Raw genomic sequence first — 18,047 nt, 5'->3', positions numbered from 1 at the left:
AATTTTGGTTGGAGTCACCCTCAAAGGGTGGGTGGGAATAGGGGTGGAAGGTGGGGACTAGTCCTTCTGGTCTCAAGAAAAGAGGGGGACAAAGACTATATTGGCTGTATTTGCTACCATATCTACTTTTTTTTTAAAAAATTAAAAACAGAAAATTTGTTTTTATTTTTTTTCGATTTCTTACAATAGAAAATGTATCTGGTTTCTCTGTGTTTTTTTTTTAATAATAAGGGCCATTCTTTGGTGGATAAATATTATTATAATTATACTATTATATTATATAACTAGAAAAATCTACCTGAAACTATTATAATAATTATATATTATAATGAGAATAAGAAAGAAATATTTTACTCATGATTTTTTGAATATTATTATAATTATTATACATTATTAATTATTATTATTACAATATAATAATTACATTATTATAATTATTATATAATAATATATAAGAATATATATTATATAATACAATATTATAAATATTATATAATATATTTCAAAATCTAATTATTTAATATATATTATAACATATGATAGTATATAATATTATATGGAATATTATAATATATTATATGACATAACAATAATATATTATAATATTCCATATAATATTATATACTATCATATGTTATAATATATATTAAATAATAATATTAAATATATATTATAATTATATAATATAATATTATATTTATAATACAATAATAATATAATATTGTTATATTATAATAATATATAACCGACACATGATGCATAGAGGCGTGCTAGTTCTGAACTGGCACACCAATTTTTCTTCAATATTTTTTAGGTTTGATTTATTCATAATTATTTTTTTCAATATTTTTAATGACTTAAGTATAATTTGATGTTTCATGATGTTTGATATTTTTATATTCTCGATACAACCTAAATGATGCCTATTGATATTTTAGAGTGATGCAAAATATAAAATAATTAGTGAGATATTGTATGCTACGAGAGGCAACATGAAATATTGTACAATCAATTAGTGAGATACAAATATAAAATGATACAATCTATTATATATATTTAAGTACAACATGCACACTGATATCTAAAATTTCGTCGAGTGACGATGTCTCTCGTAGATTTTCGGATCATTAGCATAATCAGGAGGCATATCAGCCCATCTCTCTAACCAATCCTATACGCTCATCCCATAAGGAACACATTCTGGATTATAATTATTCTCGAATCTCTTACCGAAGCTCTGAGATGTGTCCTCTAGCTGATAATATAGCTTGGGAAGCCTTCTCAAGCCAATGACCATTATACTGAAACCGGTAAAAAATAGATTTTATCTCTTAGAATAATATTATAAAATTTTTACAAAACATGTTCAAAAACTTATGCATAAATGGTGAAACTTATATTTTTACTAAATAAACATGAAACATCAACTGCCATTTTTCTAAATTAGTATCATATGGTCCGACCGTCATATTATCAACCGTCATATTTTCCCTTGGGGTCTTGAAAATTAACTTTGATGGGATCACATCACAACTATGGATTGAAATTTGAAGGTGATTCTTCGATTGTTATTTCGTGGTTCAGTGCAGCTCCAACCCAATAATCAAGGATGTCCTATAATGGAAATGGACCTATTTTACCTTCAAAGCAATATATATCTGCTGTGAAGGCAATCAAGCTGCAGATTGGGCAGTCAGGGATTTCACGGTGACTTTGTAATGAATGTTCGAATAGGTATAATACAACCTTTGGATTGATTTTGTATGCTGATGTAATGGGTGTATGTTTCGTAATAGTTTTTAATCTAGGCAATGCTTTCAACCTTTTATCAAAAACTGAAAAATATTTGTTCATCATTTTTCTATCGCTGATATTGCTCGATTAGGTCCGGTCCATGGTTTGAATTATAAAAAAGAATTTTTTTTGCATGAATATCCTCATAAATATCTAATTTTATATAAATACCCACCCAAAATTAATATTTGTATCTAATATACTCGTAAAACACTTGTTTTGCTATTTTATTCCTTTTTTTATCCTTATTTTTGCATATGGATCCATGCCATCTAATGCTGTTAAAAAATTAACAATTTCAAATTAAAATGACTAAAATACCACTTAATGGATAGATGTGAAAAAAATGTTTATAAAGCGATCGCGATGGAGGACAAAAAAATAATTTTAAAATTTTATTTTATTTTTAATTAAATAAATATGATTTTTATTAATGGTGATAGAAGAACTGTTATAATAGAAATATTTCTATAAAAATAGTAGTTTATGAAGGTGCAAAAATAAATAAAAATTTTTAAAAAATATTTATGTAAATTTGAATTTTTAGAAGATATTTATGAAAAATAATATATGAAAAAAAGGAATTCAAATTTAACACGCTGTGCACGCCTGACACCCAGTCATGGACAACGATGTCGGCATGGATGGCGGTTCGCTATAACAAGCTGGTCTCCTCTCATGCGACAACGTAGCCATCGCTGTCCACCTCGCCTTGCCCTAAAACGTTCCCAAGGAGCATCTCAACGCCTGCAACGCTAATCTTGAGTTAATAACCGACACCATCAACCGTATCATCACCGTTAACTGAATAAGCGTCGATGGATTGAGTAAAGTTAATCAGATAAAAGGGGGACGATGTAGGGATGGACGGCTTGATCGAGTGGCCGACGGCTGACGTGGAGCCCCGTGCCTGGGGGTGCAACGTAAGCAAAGGCGAGCCGGCGGTCCACCGATAGCGCCACCGTCATGGTTATATTTAGTATGCTATGATAATTCCCACCAGATCTCGTGAAAATGATTTGGGTCTCTGAATTGCGGGGCCCACAAATCTCGTCCTATAAATACCGTCTCAGCCCCTAATCCCCCAACCCACCTTTTCTTTTGCTCTTTCGCTGCCAGGGACGCGGAGGAGTCGATCCGCGGCCCGTTGGAATATAACCGTTTCTCGTTGTCCTCTCTCTCTCACTTCCCGAAGGCGAGGAGAGAGCGAGGAAAAACCCTAGATTGGTCTTCTCCGATCGAGTCTTTCTTGAAGAAAAAAGCTACCGCATTCGTAGTTTGACGGGATCTGAGGTCGATCTGAGGCGCCCGACGGAAGAGAGCGTCGCGTTTGACGTCGGTGATCGACGGAATGTTGAGATCTGGTGATCCGGTGAGCGACATTCGCTGTTCTTGTTTTGATTGATCGTTTTTCTTTGCCGTTTCGGAAGATGGTTGTCGGGGATTGCCGGGAGATTCGGTTCTTAATGGCGTGGGAGGTTGATCAGGGTGGTAGGGTTGGTTTACTCTGACAAAGGTGGTGATCTGGATGCGGGTTTGCTTCGATCCTGCTGGTGATATTGCTCTTTGGTTATTGTTGTGATGGATTTCCTGATCTTCTGTTCGTTATCTGGAGATCTGGCCTTATTGTGCTCCAGTCTTGTTTCTTAATCTTCTAGTCACAATGTGAAATTTGAATGCCCCTTCTGGCCTGATTCTAGTTAAGTTCTGTACAATTTGAGGACTATATGGTATGAAAGTTGAATGTGACCTGATTTGAGCTCAGAGTTTCGACAATTGGTTAATGCAGCGAGGTTAATTTGTATGACCTAATTGCCATTTGTGCCTTCTTTGTTTTGTAGTTCACTCCACTTTATAGTTTACATCTCGTATTAAGTGTCGTTATCAGTGAAAAGTATCTGTTTTTTCTGGCTGAATCTGCTTGTGGAGTACGAATTGTTCTGATTGTCAATCGCGTGAAAAGGAAACCTTCGAATCTGATGTCATTTCTGACTGCTTTAATTCAGTATTTATCGAGATTTAGGTTGAGAGGACCAAAACTTTGCTAGTGGGCCTGATTTCAGTTATTAAAGGAGCGCTGTAATCTCCATTGGTTATGGACATGAGAAAACCTTGGGCTGACAAGCACTTTGTCAACTTTGGCCGGTGGCCATCATTGAATTCGTTGCTTCTTTACTTCATCATTGTTATTGCATTAATCACTGTTTTAAGCTCACCATATCCAGCTATCTGGAATTCTGTAGGTCAATCTCCAGTACCTTACATATATAGGAATTACAGGGGGTTAAGGGAGCAAACAACAAGTGATCTTTTAGAAATACAGGCACTCTCCCTTGGGATAACTCCACTGGGGGAGCTTCAGTTATGTGGGAAAGAAAGAGAGAATCATGTTCCTTGTTACAATGTTTCTGGAAACATGTTAGCTGGGTTTCATGATGGGGATGAATTTGATAGACACTGTGAAGTGGATGACGTTGAAATAGGCTGTTTGGTTTGTCCTCCGAAGGATTACAAGATCCCATTGCAGTGGCCAACTGGTAAGGATGTAATCTGGAGTGGCAATGTGAAGATTACAAAAGATCAGTTTCTTTCTTCTGGCAGCATGAAAAAAAGGTAGGCCTTGTATCACTGAAATGTTTATTTGATATGCAGCCAAGGAATTATATAGCAAATGCTGGAACATTTAAGCAAATCTCAGTTGATTTTCCGGAACTGTTTATTGTCCCAGCTCACATTTTGAAAGATTCCTCAACTTACATGCACCAGCATTGATATTGAAACTCTTTGTTACATATAAATGGACTATATGGGAATGGTTGATTGGTCCTCTTTCATCTGATGGTATAATAATTTTGTTACAATTTTTCAGGATGATGCTCCTGGAGGAAAATCAAATTGCCTTCCACTCTGAGGATGGTGTGATTTTTGATGGTATCAGAGATTACTCACGTCAAATTGCAGAAATGATAGGCTTAGGAAGTGACTCTGAATTCCTTCAAGCTGGTGTAAGTTTTCTTTTTTTAAAAAAAAAATCTTTTCTGGCATTAGCTATTGATGTTAATGTGCTGTTTGTTTTATATCTATGCATTCATTTATTTGTCTGTAACATAAAACATAATTCACTCATCATCTTCCAGATGCAAGACAAGATTATGATAATTTGGTGGATTTGTTGTTGTTTGCATCCTCTTTCACTCTCGAAGCTTTTATTCTCAGTTAGGTTCCTCCCTGCTGCAGATAAGAGAGAAACAAAAAAAAGTTGTTGTGTGTTTAGCTACAGAGATTACTTCTAGAGAATCAAACAACGTTGCTTAGTTGTTGAAGAATAAATACATACATATAGTATATTTGTATATATGTATTTATGTATGTATGTATGTATCTATGTATGTGGACATACATGGGAAGTAGGAGATTATGTTACAAAGTATAAAAAAGCTCAAATGGTGGTTATCATATGTTATCAGGAAGAGCACATCCTTCTTGAACATGGGAAAAATGTTAGAATGGCTCTGCTGAAGCTGTAGCCTTTCTTCAGTTTGAAGGGTGAAGAGGCATTAATTTTGAATATGGAAGGATAGATTTTGTTAACACCGAATGCGCAAAAAAGAAAAAGCTCACTTTTGGGAAAACGAGCAAGGTGCACCAAATAGTAATTTGCTCCATCTGATTGCTATGGTTGATAATTCACAATTCTATTATTTGCTAGATAGAACATCTCTTCAGAGTCTTACTTGTGACTTGGATATTTTATTATATTGTTTGTATAATTAGAAATTATTGTGAACCGGGTAGAAGTGGTAATGTGTTTGTTGGCTTGACTTTGTTCATAGTGCCTTTTTGATCATCAAGTAGCTATTTCATTGAGTTCTAGAGGTCTTTTAGTTGAAGTAATTGAATCTAATAAGATTTAAATGCCTAGTCTTCTTCGTGTAATCTAATGATCATGTCCAGCAATCAACAAATTTTATCCTATCTACCGAGGGTTTATCTTTTGAAGCCTTGTTTGCTACATGCTTAATATTGAGAGGCTTACTTCCCAAAACATTCCATTTTGTATCATTCTCAAGACTTGCATCCAATTTCTCTTTTGTCTTTGCCTCTTTATCTGACCAGCTTGTATCTTCCCTATTATTTTGGGACTAGTCCAATCACCATCACTTCTGACTTCATGCATTTCTTCAAAAAGTAAATGTTTATATATTGTACGGTTTCAATCAATCCTTTGTCACTTTTAGCAGTAATAATTCTAATTCTATTCTTGCATCTCCATATAAATACTTCCTATGTGCTACCTCCTTGTTACATGCACATACCTTTTTATTGCTTGGCATTTTAACATGTACAACATTGTTGGCTTTTTCGGTTGTCTTCTATACTGGCATACAATGTTGTCTCTTGGCTCACTTGCAGAAGCATTTATCTTCTTCGTTTTGCCATGTACTGTCTTATAGCTCTCCATTTTTCTATATCTTTTATTGTTGAAATATTGAAATTAATTTCTAGATACTACCACTAACGGTCGAGGATTTTAGTCTCTATATTTGGTACCTTATCAGTATGGTATATGCCCCATACTAGAACATGGTATACTATTGGAGTCATTACAACACCCATACCATGCATTCATATGGGGGCATACTGAACTCTCGTACTAGAATGATATTGTACTAGGTTGATAAGGTAGGCATCACACAATCCAGAGTCAAATCTTAAAACCTTGTTCATAATAATAATTGGAGTGTTTTTTTAGCTCGAAGTCCATGCCTTTGTAGTTGAATTTTTTTACTTGATTAAATTCAATTTTCAGCATTTCTCTTGATTATTCAATTATATTGAAATTTTCAAAGTATTAAAGTTCTAGATGGTTGTATGAAGTCGGCCAGATTGTGGAAGTCCAGTATTATTTACAATTATGCATATTTAAGGATCATTTGCATATATAACAGCAAACAAATCTTTATGCTCTTTTACATCATAAATAACTATGTTGCCCCTTGTTTTATTGTTTTTGTTATCATTTTCTTGCTAATTGGATATGTGAATTATAATAGAAATAATTAAATCTATTGACGATTGAATTTAGAAGAGTAATATTGTTCTGACAAATTATACAAGAGGAGCTTCAAAGAAAATATGGCCACATGTTGAATGCTTACAAATATAGTATTTATAATCCTTTTTCTAAGAACACATTTGATATTATGTAAAGGGACAACAAAATGAAGCTTGGTAGTCCTAGAAAGGCAATCAAGCCTAGAGCTTTGTTTACTTATGTGGAAGGATTTAGGTATCCAAATACACCCTTAAATTGGTCTAGGCTCATATATTTCACACCTTTGTAGGTTTATTTGTTGTAATAATAAAACCAGAGAAAAGAAAGAAGTGAATTGTAACATCATGTCCTTTTCAGGGTTTGGTAACTATTACTTCTTTTTTTTTGGTAACTTCCATGAAGATTCTTGGTTGATTAAGAATTTTGATGATGAACCATTTGTCAATGTTAGTGGCTATATTTTGTTCTATACTAGTGATAAATCTACACAATAACAGGAACTAGTCTATGCAAGATTTTATCCTGCAAACAGGGCTTCTCTTCTCCCCACTCTCAGCCCAATTTATTATCCCAAAGCTTTGGGAGTTGTGTTTAGCATGATTGCATGAGCTACTATAGATGGTTGATAGCTGAAAGGTGGCGAAGAGTGTTCTAAACATGTCAAGGTCCCTTCTTCTTCAGCAAAGGCTGGATATTATAGGTGAAGATAAACTTATTTGGCAACCAGATTGTGGGATGAGGATATGAATAGGCGGTTTTGGAGCTATCGTTGGTGAGGTAAATCATTGCATGGAAGAATGAAGATAGGACTATTGTAATAGAGGAAATGATGGAGAAATTGTTTGTATATGTTTGTGACAATTTTGCAAGCTATGTATGGGCTAGACGCTCTTTTAAGTTTGGCGAATAGATTGCCTAAAACCATTGGGTAAATTGTTACTATTGGGATTAATGAAGATTGTGGTTAAAAGGACAAAGAGGTAGATCTTTGACTACTTTAAACTTCATATGCAAATAAACATGCTAAAATATTCTAGTTGTTTGATCATGCAGTTTGAAATTCAATATGCATTTTATATAACTGGAGGTCATAAAAGATGGTGAATTTGATACTTAGAATGATTACCATAATCCAAGTACAATTATGAAGAGCAGTAAACTGTTGCTAACATACTAGCTTTGGCACAAATCTTGATGGATGGAAACTTTGCAGTACCGGCTTTGGACAGACAATATTGAATATTGTTTCTCTATGTTGGCATAGACACACATAGGTTCTTTGAAAATAAATATAAAGCCACAACTTTGTGTGCCCTTACAGTTGCTCCATATTGTTAGCTTCATGCAGTACTTGCTGAAAAGCAAACATGATCTTCAAGAACTGTGTTCGACTAATACTGTGTTGCCAAGACACACATAGGTTCTTTGAAAATAAAGATAAAGCCACAACTGTTTGTGCCCTTACAGTTGCTCCATATTGTGAGCTTCATGCAGTACTTGCTGGAAAGCAAACTTGATCTTCAAGAACTGTGTTAGACTAATTCTGTGTTACCATTTAGTTCTTGTACATTTTTTCAAGTTCAAATACTTCATTACTTGTCTTTGGATTATTGTTGCATGCTTTGGTATTTTCTCTCACCTCCTACATAATATATTATACTTGATCTGGATGTTGTTGCAGTATGAGGAGTGCTGATGCAGGACAAATTGGGGATGGCCTGCATTGCGGGGGAGAACCTAGGGAATGGAGGAGACCTGGGTTTGGGCCAACAAATCACCGTCCTGTCTTGTCATGGAAAGCAAGGCAGAGAATGTGTTTTTGGCATTTGCAACATTCAAAAGGCCAAAAAAACATCTCTATTGTTGGTCTTTAGATGAGGTACAGGTCCAAAGAAGTTTCTAAAGAAAACTTGTAGATTGGTGGGTATCCAGTAGTCCTATAAACAGAAATTTGGATCACAGTATATTTATATAGGAAGCAAGAGCAACGTGAGGTTCAGAGGAGGAAAAAAAATGAAATATAATAGAAGAGAGATCTGAAAGAAGGGGGGGGGGGGAGGGGAGGGGAAGAGAGGGAAGGGTCAAACCGGACCTAAAGAAATCCTTTCTTCTCTCGAACAATCATGTACCATGCTTTCCATGAGGAATCGGCATAGGCCCTTTTATAATACTCTATAACTTGTTTTACAAGTAAAGTAGGACTATAATAACCAAGAAACTAATCACCAAAACCTCTCCCTAAATGGAAAATTTAGAATCCCACACCACCCTATTTAGAAAGACTCTCAAAACAGCTGAAAATCAAATCCTAATTGCTTTATAACTTGCCCAACCCAATGTGCACCTAAAATAGGACTCTTTAATACCAGTTATTCTCAAAATAGGACTCTAGAACCTACTTTAAAAATTACATAAACAAACAGAAGTACCAAAAACACAATAAAATTTAGGTAAATGATTTTCTTTTCACCATGAAGTGCTGCTGCCTTCTTCATTCTTGAAAATCATATTTTGTTAAAGTGGCATCATTCATCTCTTTCTTGTTCTAAGGAACAAGACATGTTCTCATATTTATTTCCTGTGATAAATTTTAAGAAGATAAGTCTCTTTGATAATTTCAGATCCGGACAGTGTTGGACATTGAATGCGGTTTTGGGAGCTTTGGAGCTCATTTATTCTCACTGAAATTAATGACCATTTGTATAGCAGCTTATGAGGTATTTGGGAGTCAAGTTCAACTAACCCTTGAAAGGGGTTTTCCTGCAATAATTGGGAGTTTTGTTTCAAGGCAACTTCCATATCCACCACTCTCTTTTGATATGGTCCATTGCGCTCAGTGTGGAATTATCTGGGACAAAAAGGGTACTGGAATCACTGTCTACTTTTCCTCTATTTACGTTGAATAGATAATTCATTCAACACATCAGCTTATATAAGCTTCTACAGTTGTTTCCCAGATTGTAATCGGTACTCTTTTCACTACAAACTTCTAATCATCAGAAAATTTGTTTCTGCTCTTGGTTTGAAATTATACCATAATTTGCAACATGATAAAAGAGGCCATCAACATTTTTCTTTTGTTTATTGTCACTTCTCCTGTGTCATTATGAATACAGCAGTACTTTTTTTATCATTATAGAAAGTTAGTTTACCTTTTTTAAACTGTAATAGCATACAGATATGTTCTGTTTGCTTTCCATGTGCATTTTTCATTCTTATGCACGAGTTCTACTCCGAGTAATATATTCAGGCTGTATTTTTTTCTTTTTTGCCCATGCAATCCGTACTGCAGTGTCATGCAAAATCTTGTGTCTCTTAGTCCCCTTTTTTGGGTAAAATTGTGGCAAGCCACCTCATAATTCGTTGATAAATGAAGTGAGACATGAAGAGCAAAAAAAAACTAAAGGGCAAAGTATGTCTCTTACTCTTATACCTGTTCATGTTTGGCTTAATGCCCTTTAGTTCACTTTCTTAACTTGCTTTTCGAGTTTCATAGCACCAAAGCATGTGATTGTCATCTCAAGTTCTTAAAAACTTTGTGCTAGGTCTCCAACTTTTTGATTAAATCATTCTCCATTCTCACCATACTGGACCATTAGTATACTCAATTTTGGGAACTGGATAATATGTCCCATGATGCTTATTGAAAATTTCTCCGATCAGATGGGGCCATATGATTTTGTTTATCAAGGAATCCACATTTATACAGCCAAATTTATCTTTCTCCTCCATTCTTATATTCAAGTGGCTACTAGAGTTCTTTTTCCATTTTCTCTGAGCATCATTAATTCTACACCCAGCCTTTGCATGCCCAATTGACTTAGTTCGCTTATTTAATCTTTGGTGTCATGTTGGCCTTTAATATCAATTGCACCTACTTTAATATCAATTTCAAACAGACTATTTTTAACTTTTTTTTTGCCAATTTGGGCCACTTATTCGCATAAAAAACTGCAATATGGTAGCATGACATTTTTTTAAAGTCATGCTTGCATGTGTCATATTTGATGAGTATCCGTAAAAGTGTCCAAAAATAATTGATACAAAGCTTGAGAGATACTTGTTAAATTAATGGAAGAGTGCATCATATCTCATGTCAATGCGCATCAACTCCCTTGAAGCAGATGGTGCTTTCCTAATTGAAGTTGATCGGCTACTTAAGCCAGGAGGTTACTTTGTCTTGACATCACCTACCAGCAAAGCTCAAAGTAATTCGCTTGGTGCAAGGAACAGCATCATCTTCACATTTATTGAGAATTTTGCCCAGAAAATCTGTTGGAGTCTACTAGGAGAGCAAGATGAGACTTTCATTTGGCAGAAGACTGCAGATTTCAATTGCTATGCATCTCGGTGAGGATAAAAATGCTGAGTTTCCTGCAATATATTTGTTGTTGTTGTGATTAAGCTTGTCATTCTAATTCTATAGCTAGAAACCATTCATGTTGAGAAAGAATTGTAACATCATTTCTGGCATTTACATTATAGCAAGCAGGGTGCTGTACCTCTCTGTACAGAGGAAGACGAGGAATCATTTAATAAACCCCTCCTTGCATGTTTAAGTGGAACTACCAGAAAACAGTGGGTTCCCTTACAAAACACATCAAAATGGCTTTCTGGCTCCCAATGGAACTTAGAAGGACTTGGCATTCATGGAAAGTATTTGTTCTAAAATATCTGATTTTCATTATTCCACTTAGCCTTTTATTTGTTCTTACAATATTTTGGTACCGAACTGCGATTGAAATTGCCTTGGTTAATGATTGACCCTCATTTCCCTTTCCAGAAGTTCATCCTGATGAGCTTATGGAGGACTCGAATGCATGGGAAACAGCTATAAAAGACTACTGGTCTTTGCTTACACCCTTGATATTTTCGGACCATCCAAAGAGGCCCGGTGATGAAGATCCATTACCTCCATTTAACATGGTGCGCAATGTCATGGACATGAATGCTAACTTTGGAGGACTAAACGCTGCACTTTTGGAGGCTGGAAAGTCTGTTTGGGTGATGAATGTTGTACCAACTGGGGTTCGTAATACACTTCCCCTAATACTTGGTCGAGGTTTTGCTGGTGTTTTGCATAACTGGTAGGTAACTTTTGTTCTCCTTCTCTTTGCGCATTCAGTCCTTGTTTAAGTTAATATTTATGTGTAGAATAATTAGGTGCCCTGGTTCACTGCATTGTGGTTTTGATTGTTTTTGGAGAAAATATTAACTGCATTTTGACATTTTATGTTTGTCCTCATCTCTAACAATGTCAAATACCACACTGGTAACAAATGGAAGCATCAGGAATTGAATATGTCAAAGACTTAAATATCTGTGAACACTTTAACGAGCTGATTATGGCTTTGAAAAATATATACACAACAAGTTGGGTTAGATTATGTCAAGCTTTCTTGGATTTTTGTGTATTTTGGTGTGCATAAAATGTTTGTATGATAATTCTAAATCATGTTTGTATTAGATAAGTTAGAGCAAGATTGATTATCCTATACTTTTACGAAATATATTTGATTGTGATCAAACTGGCCCTTTCAAGTAACTAAACACCAAGTAGCTGGATTAGATGGAATACTAGCAAAGGATCTTGGTAATCTTTTTAGAGACAGTCTCCTAACTAGATTACTGAGCACATATTGGTAGAATTGAGTACTAGTTTCTTATTATAAATGGTTCTTGTGCTAAGGTACATATGCCTGTGCATGAATGACCCTATATATGAAATCCTCTAACTGGAATGAGCTTTCCTTCTGACAGTCTGAATGTTGTTGGTGATCTTTTAGGTCAGAATGTTGAGGGCAGTGTTTATTAGCCAAATCCATTACGTGTATGTTAATGCATTCACACGCATATTTGTGAGCTTGTGTTTATGTCTGTGCATTTGCATGCTACTCGTGCACGCCAACTGTATGCTCATCTGTGTTTGAACATATGCACACATGCAAGGCGGGGAGAGGGGTGAGAGAGAGAGAGACTTATAATGTTTCTAAGCATCTATAAACAAAGGCACTAATTTCTTTTTCATACATTTACAATAAAATGAATCAAAAATTTTAATGCGATGAATTCCAAGCTTGTCTTTCATTCTCTTTATTTGCTGGATCTAGCTATTTGAGCAACTTTTGCATGCTGACATATCACATGTAGCTATAAAAATATTGTTGCAGGATCCAGTTTGTGGAACAATTGCTTATGTGGAGGTGCTCTTCGTTCTTTTGCAGGTGTGAACCCTTTCCCACATATCCCCGAACATATGATTTGCTTCATGCTATGGGGCTTCTTTCTCATCATCTCACTTTAGAGAAGTGCGATCTATCAGCCTTATTATTAGAAATGGACCGTATTTTGCGTCCAGAGGTAGAGTTATTCCTCTCTTCATAGTTGATTTCTTATAGAAGATGTCGGGCTGCTGCATCAAGTTTTCTTTATTCTCTAATTTTAGCATATTAGTAAGTTTCTCACCTCAATAATTCACCTGTAAAATTTAGATGGTAAGAAGCTGAAATTTATTTTTGAGTACTCCAGTTGTAACTTCTACTTATTAACTGTCTCATTGATGCCTTTATCCAAAATAGGCTATGAATGTTTTTCCTTTTGTTAGCAAGCCAGCTGGTTTAGTCAAAGGCAATGCTCTTCTATTGTGATGCTAGGTTCAAATAATGTTGAACCATGCTGTATTGCATGCGATTGCAGGAGCGTGGGTGCCGAGAGAGAGAGAGAGAGAGAGAGAGAGAGGGGAGGGGGGAATACCTGGCTGAGTTCATTTTTTGCTGGTTTTCTTTGTCAACTTGTTTATCCCATATATTTACCTAATTTTACCAACCATAGGCGATATCTCAAATTCTCAATTGTTAATGGTCCAAATTTATGATGATTTATTTTGCCTAGGTTCAATGATGATGGCAACTTGGAAATGCTGTGTAAAATTATTTTTTCCTAATTCATTCCTAAATTTACTTTCATAACATTCCCATGTCCAGGAATATATTGCTTCTCATATGCACAAACATTGATAAATTTCAAATTGACCCACTTTGATCATGGCCCAATATATTGGTATGCAATTGAGAATTGCTATAAAATAGGCTAAGAAAAACATATATAAACTTGATAAATGAAGCTATCAACTTCCTATGAGCATATTGTGAATCATTAACCTGGAATAGGAATCTAAACACAAATTCAACAAAGAAGTGAAGTAGGTAACTGTAACTTGGCACATGACACCATAAGCTTACAAATACGCAAGCAGTGGTAGCGGTGGCAACAAAGCATTATCGATTTAAGATAAGTGCATAACTTTAATTATGGGGCATGGCATTAAAGAAAGGCTTCATGAGCATTTCACCAACTCAAATACCTCATCTGTTATGCTGCTGCTACTATTTTACACTTCTAACCCTGCATTTACCACTTACCATCGCTACTTGGACTAGGTCTACGTCTTGGTCTATTGATCCCGATTGACTGCTTATAACAATATCTGCAGTCCAATTTAGCCATTAGGAAATCTATCAAACCATTTCCTTTGACATAATCATTTAGGCCAAACCCTTACACTTTCCCCTTAGACACATGCTTGTGCCCCTCATCTCATACAGGCACCCCAACCATCTTTTATTTTACATGACCAAACTATCATAGGCCCTCGATTATCTTGTTATTAGTTATGATAGGTGCCTCACATTTAGTTACTCTGGTAGTTGGATACCCTGTTCCCCATTTTGTTTTGGCTTTTTGCCCTTAAAAATTTGTCTTCAATTTAGTCGCTCTCACTTTTAGCCTTGTTGCTAAGACTAGATTGTCACCAAATATGGGCACCAGAGGCTTGTCTCTTTTTTGAAGTCATGACACCCATACAAGTGTAAAATTGGTAATGGCTTGAGTATCAATCCTTGATGTAATCCTTCAGCCACTTGAAATTCATTAATCATGCCACAGATCATCTTTGAACTTGTTCTAGCAACCTCGTACAACTCTTTGATAAACTTGACGAAGCATTAGAAGCATTCTTTTTCCTTGATACACGTAAAAATTGTGGAACCTGCCAATTGTGTAATCGCAGTATACACTTCCTTATCAATAATGTCAAATTTAGGTTTGTTCTTATCTTCAACTGAAGTATACGAAGTGATGATCTAACATTCACATCACTCCTTTAAAACATTTCTTTAACCATCTTTTCATGTTTTACCCCATAATTTTGTTCCTTAATTTTTAGAGTAGTTTTGTAGGTTGCCTTACTCTTGGAAATTAGAGTGACCACATTTTTTTTCAGTCATCAGAGGCATCTTGTTCTCTGTACCTCGTTTAAAAAGTTCATCGGGAGCCAACCTTATATCAATAATAATTATTTACACTTATCTTAAGATGCTATCAGGTCATAAAATGTGGCATCTTTGCTGCAAAGATAAACCCCTTGCACCAGTTGCAACTTAACAAAAATCTCTCATTAACCTTGCCATGCTACTTACCATTGTTTATATCAAGTTTGTCTCATTTAAAAAACATTTTGCATGACTTTGTAGTCTTCCTCTTTCTCAACTTGGCTAGCTCATTGATTTTCTCACATTTTATGCCTAATTTACAAAGATCAGTTATTTACTTATTAACATGTAAATTTATGAGTTCTGCCTACTATACATATAACTCTCGTTCTGTAGTTCAGCAAAATTTCAGGACCATCTATTCCACTATCCCGTGTGTCTGACAAAAATCAAACTATCACATTGGCACTTATCCTTTTCCTAATGCCTAAATAGAGAAGATTTGACAACAGTATTCCTTAATGACACATGGACCATACATGCACAACATCTGTAGTAGACAGTATTCCTTATTTTCTTTTTATCTTTACATTTTGACACTTATGCTTGTGTCTAGTATAGGCTTTTGTATTTTCAATTCATGTTGCATTCTGATCATTAATCAAACTTTCTCCCCCATTTTATGCGGGTAAATTTTGGATCTGCATTTTAGCTATTCTTAACTAGTTTGTTTTTTGGTTCTGTGTTGGTTTAGGGATGGATTGTTTTACATGATAAAGTTCAGGTGATAGAAAAAGCAAGAGCTCTTGTGACTCAAATTCGTTGGGATGCACGAGTTATTGAGTCACAAAGTGATAGTGACCAGCGGTTGCTTATATGCCAAAAGCCATTTTTGTGGAAATGACTAGCTTTTGCCTGGGAACTTTTGGTTCTGCTGATGATTTGTTCCAGTCATGGTAAGATCAACTCTTAATTTGTTGGCTCACATAAATGCATAGATATTTTATGGAAAATACAAATATTTGTGAAATTGAAGTGTGAAACCTATCCGACATTTTTGTGTTAGGATTCAACATGAAAAAGAAGGGTCCATTTTTGTTGAGGTACAAGCAAAATCATTGCAGTAACTTCTTTTCTTCAAGATTGATCATCATTGAAACTTAGAAGAACACTATTTGGTTTTCTTCTGGTTGATCATTCCATCTAATATTCTACTAAAAATGGCATGTCTCTACTATCAGCCAACACCTGTTGTTGCTTAAATAAGGGTCAAAATATTGACCAAAAGTAGTACAAAATTAGTAATCTCATCGTGCTTTCTGATTTCTTCTGCTTGTAATCACTTTATCCTGCTATTTATATTAAATTCATGGAATTATTTTCATGATTGCCAGGGCATTATTCATGAAAATGTCACTGCTTCATCATATTCCCAGGTGCTTTGATTGGATACAATTGCATGTATAATCATAAAAGCGAAAATGGGGACTATCAATTATCGCGCAATCCCACGTCCATTTACAATTTGTAATATTCATTGCAAAATTTTGTAGTGTATTATTAAATTGGTACTTGCAGTATTTGGGTGGGCATCTATTATTCTTTTGAGGAGATAGCTGGGTGACAGGCTGACAGCAGTGAAAGTTTTCTTTTAACATCTTGGTGTAACCAATTTTGCTTTCTGTACTTCAGATCAGGCATATCTCATGCATTTCATGAGATCTTAATAGGAAGATCACAATTCAAGGATCTCTCTCTCTATCTGTCTGTCTGTGTGCGTGCGCATGTGAATGCGCACACATCCAATTTATCCTGGATCTGCGAAATTTTAAGACATGTAATCTTATTTGTGAACTGAAATATTTGCGGCGAGTGCGTTGTCAGCGAAGGATGCTCCCTGTAGGCTTTTCCACGGATGGTTGTGTATCGGATCTAATATATGGGCTTTTATTGGTGGACCTAACCATTTAAATTTGCCTGACTGCTTGGGATATGGCATATTGCCACTATTATTTACTTTTAACCTGTTTGGTTCCTGAGTATGCCTGAATAAAACTAAATAGCTTTATTTAGGTTTATTCAGCCAAACAATCTTTGATCATCTACATTAAGTCCCTATAATGAGGAATACTTCAGGGTATTTTTGCATAAAAGGAAATTCATGGGAAAAGGGGACTCTTCCAAGGAACAGGGATATTTTTTGGGAATACTAGTTATATGCTTTCCACATTTTTTAATTTTGCAATGAAACAAACAAACAAAATAATTAGATTATTCAGAAAAAAAGTTTTCTGAGCAATTTTTTTTGCAACCAAATTTACCTTTATGGGTTCCAGAAAATCTTTAAATCATTTTATAAATACTTAATGACTTTAGCCAGGTGAAATTATAATTTAGATCAATCTGTCACATTAGGAGCCAATATTGCTTATCTTGTTATCAACTATCAAGAATTTTGTTCCTCGATGTTTTCTTCTTATGTTTCTTAATTCTTACAATTCATGCAGTTTGCATGTTTCTGATATTTAGATATCTCAAATATTTTATATTCAATTCATTGTATTGTCATATTGATTTATGCATTTTTTCTTATGAAGCTTGGCTAGTCTCACATTTCATGAAAAGAATTACAAGAAGCTTTCATACTCTATCTATTTATGCAGTCTAAAGGCCAGGTTTTTACAGAATATAAAAAGTAATACATCTTTTTCTTAGATCTTTCAAATTCTTCCATCTGTTTGTAGTTCCTAAGGTATTTTTTCCTTCTGTTTTATGTAATAGAGGATAGGCCTACCATGACAAGCTGTAGGAAGTACAAACAGAAACAAATGGAACTCATCTTTGTTTTGTTTTTAAAGTTCGTTAGTTGATAACTAGTGGATTATAAGGCTCAAGTTTGAAGAGTCAAAAAAAAGGAAGAGGAGTTG

General features: G+C 35.0%; 1 protein-coding gene across 1 annotated transcript; it reads left to right on the top strand.

Moving 5' to 3' along the window:
- Positions 1 to 3,745: 3,745 nt before the first annotated feature.
- On the top strand, positions 3,746 to 16,869 carry LOC103712334 (putative methyltransferase PMT5). Its single transcript, XM_088708707.2, has 9 exons — positions 3,746 to 4,407; positions 4,664 to 4,799; positions 9,472 to 9,712; positions 10,975 to 11,200; positions 11,336 to 11,502; positions 11,634 to 11,937; positions 13,075 to 13,210; positions 15,875 to 16,076; positions 16,515 to 16,869. Exons 1-8 carry the CDS (start codon positions 3,890 to 3,892, stop codon positions 16,022 to 16,024), a joined length of 1,878 nt encoding a protein of 625 aa, XP_088564833.2. The 5' UTR covers positions 3,746 to 3,889; the 3' UTR covers positions 16,025 to 16,076; positions 16,515 to 16,869.
- The last annotated feature ends 1,178 nt before the right edge of the window (positions 16,870 to 18,047 follow it).

This window comes from Phoenix dactylifera, chromosome 12 (genome assembly GCF_051530095.1).
Source record: "Phoenix dactylifera cultivar Ajwa chromosome 12, Ajwa_hap1_PhDact_Kaust_v1.1, whole genome shotgun sequence".
NCBI classification, from domain to species: Eukaryota; Viridiplantae; Streptophyta; class Magnoliopsida; order Arecales; family Arecaceae; genus Phoenix; species Phoenix dactylifera.
Note: the sequence above shows the minus strand (reverse complement) of the source record. Positions and strands in the feature narration are given on the sequence as shown.